The 2,560-nt window shown below is 40.2% G+C and overlaps 1 protein-coding gene across 1 annotated transcript in view; it reads right to left on the reverse strand.

Annotated features, from left to right (window-relative positions):
* The window catches only part of LOC119421981 (phosphoribosyl pyrophosphate synthase-associated protein 2), a 19,014-nt gene that overhangs the window by 2,108 nt on the left and 14,346 nt on the right, over positions 1–2,560 (reverse strand). The window contains exons 3-4 of the mRNA XM_037689336.1: positions 1,331–1,446; positions 343–398 (exon numbers count right to left, since the gene is read on the reverse strand). Of these exons, the coding sequence (XP_037545264.1) occupies positions 343–398; positions 1,331–1,446 (172 nt within the window). The remainder of the gene's footprint in view (positions 1–342; positions 399–1,330; positions 1,447–2,560) is intronic.

Consider the following 2,560-nt stretch of genomic DNA (forward strand, 5'->3'; position numbering starts at 1 on the left):
CCCCGCTGCTCAACAGCTGACATCACTACCACAGCTGTAAGCTAGCATGCAACATGGAGGTGTCTCCCCCTCCTCCCCCCACCCCGTCGACAAAACCCCACCAAGAGATGAGCGTGCTGCTAAGCCAAGTGACCGAGGAGGAACTCTGTTTCTTAAAGTGAAGTGATGCCACCCCACTCCCCCCAAATAATATCTTCAGATCTAGATGATTCACGTAAATGACACTGTAGTTTGAAATCAGCAAATTTTGCCAAACAGCGTCAAGTTTGCAGGTATGTAAGACAGGATGAGTAACTGTTTGAGCTCAGCGCAGCTAATAAAACGGGAGAGAAAAGGACCCACCTCTTAGCTGAAGCTGGAGATTTGGCAACAATGACGGCGTTTCTGTAGTCTGGGATCTGGAAGGTTGGAAAAAAAGTTTAAATTTTAGAGCCAGTACAGGAAGAAACATTTTGTTTTTAAGGTTTTGTTTGTTTAAAAATTAAAGGCGTGCCTGTATGTACACTGTGTAAGGATGGACAATCATGTTATTGCCTGTGAGCACATTTTAATTAAACTCTCAAGATTTAAAAAAATGGATTTACCTCTTCAAGATGGCTGCCACAGCTCATCAACAGACAATAAAACATCTGTACTGTCACCAGTTTGCTGTAGTAGTAGCAGAGAGTCACTCCCAGCATGTGCTGCACACTGTGCCAGCTCTCTGCTTCAAACCTCGACATGTAACGAGGCGGAAAATGGGCAGTTTTTCAAGAAGTTCTTGCTTCAGTTCATCATCGCCTGCACTTCTTCTGTTAGTGTGAAGGTGGCGTTCCTTGCAGGGATGCTTCTCGCCCCCGAAGTGTTACATGATCATGTGATCAGTTATTCAGAATATGGGCTGGGCATCAGTCTTAGCTACCAACGCACCAAATACTAGGTCAATATCTGTAAAAATTAGTTACATCAATTTTTGTGATTAAAACAATTCTTTAGCTGTGGCAGCCATTTTTATTCTGGCTCTCTCCAAAAGATCCTCAGTTGTTGATGTACTTCCAGTAATTATTTGACGAGGTTCATCAAGTCGTTCAGTGATTTATATTTTGTTAACATACAAATAAACACACACACAAACAGCACGACGGTGTAAGTGTGAATATCACTGGATTAAAATGGACTAATCTTCCCTAATGACTAAAAATGAGACAGGAATCATGACAGTAGCCCCTGAGCAAGCGTTGGATGCTGCTGCTTTTTAAATCCACCTCAGTCACTTCAATCAGTTTTCTTTCCCCACACTTTAAATCTGGATCCAGGAAGGTTTCAGATTCTGAGCTCAACATCTTTTTACCTCCTCCTGTATGTACTGAAGCAGGAAGGGAGAAGCTCTCAGATTATCCACGGGAATGTTGAAGAAGCCTTGAATCTCCTTCTGATGGAGGTCCATGGTGATCAGGTGGGTGAGCCCTGCAAACACACAATCTTATCAATTGTAAAAATCAAACTGTACGCCCATGTCCCCCACTGCTGAAGGATTTAAATAATGAAGGTTTGTAGTTTAATTTTTTTTTCCAGGACAGGAACTGAACAGGGAACGTTAAGTAAACCTTAATGTTTTGGTGTAAGATGTTAAAGTTAATAGAGTTACACTAAAGGTACTTCTTTCTTTCTATTTTTAGCAGGCAGAGCAGAATGACACATCCTGCGGAGGGAGCAATTTTATTCACCACCAGGTGCAACCAGAGCCAGAGGGCAGCCAATACTGGTCCTGACCATCACAGATTAATCTTTGATCACCCCACCAGACACTACAATCATTTGAGGAAACTATCATTTTAAGCAATATAAAAACTAGAAAAAATAGTTTCCTCAAACCAGCCACTACGGAGCACAAGCCAGTTTCTCTCTTGTGCTGGTCCCAGGCCCAGGTAGGAGGTGAGGGTTGTGTCAGGAAGAATGTATGACGATAAACACTTTTGCCAAAACTATAATGCAAGTTCAAAAAAGTCCATGCTCAATAATCCAGGTATACAATCCAACAATTTTCAGTCGGGTCATCTGGACAGTTTCTTTTTTTGCTGAAACGTTTCACCTTCCATCCAGAAGGCTTCATCAGTCAAGAAAACACACAAAACTGACTCTTACCCTAAACAGCTTACTCCAAAGTGGAACAAACCAGTTATGTTGGTGCTAAGATGGTGTCTTTGGTACGGATGCACCGATACACTTTTATTTATTTATTTTTACTTCTGATCAGATCCCGATACCTAAATCTGGATATCAGCAAATACCGATCCAGTTCCGATATCATCATCACTGACTATATATGAGGCTTTAATAATCTCCTCTCAAGTACAGTTTGTACAAATATATGCATGTATGTCCAAAAGGCAACTTGAGGTAAGTTGTATTAATGTTGGATAAGTTTCAAAGTTGGAATTAAATTCTAAAACAAAATATGTTTTTTTTATTCCTAGCTTTAAAGTGGATATTAAAGTGATTGTTTAGTTATTTTATATATTTTTTTAAATAAAGGGCAGATATAATATTTTTCTTCTTTCTGCACTCTTTTCATTCAATG

The sequence above is a fragment of the Nematolebias whitei genome, chromosome 15 (assembly GCF_014905685.2).
Source record: "Nematolebias whitei isolate Nwh7 chromosome 15, NemWhi1, whole genome shotgun sequence".
NCBI classification, from domain to species: Eukaryota; Metazoa; Chordata; class Actinopteri; order Cyprinodontiformes; family Rivulidae; genus Nematolebias; species Nematolebias whitei.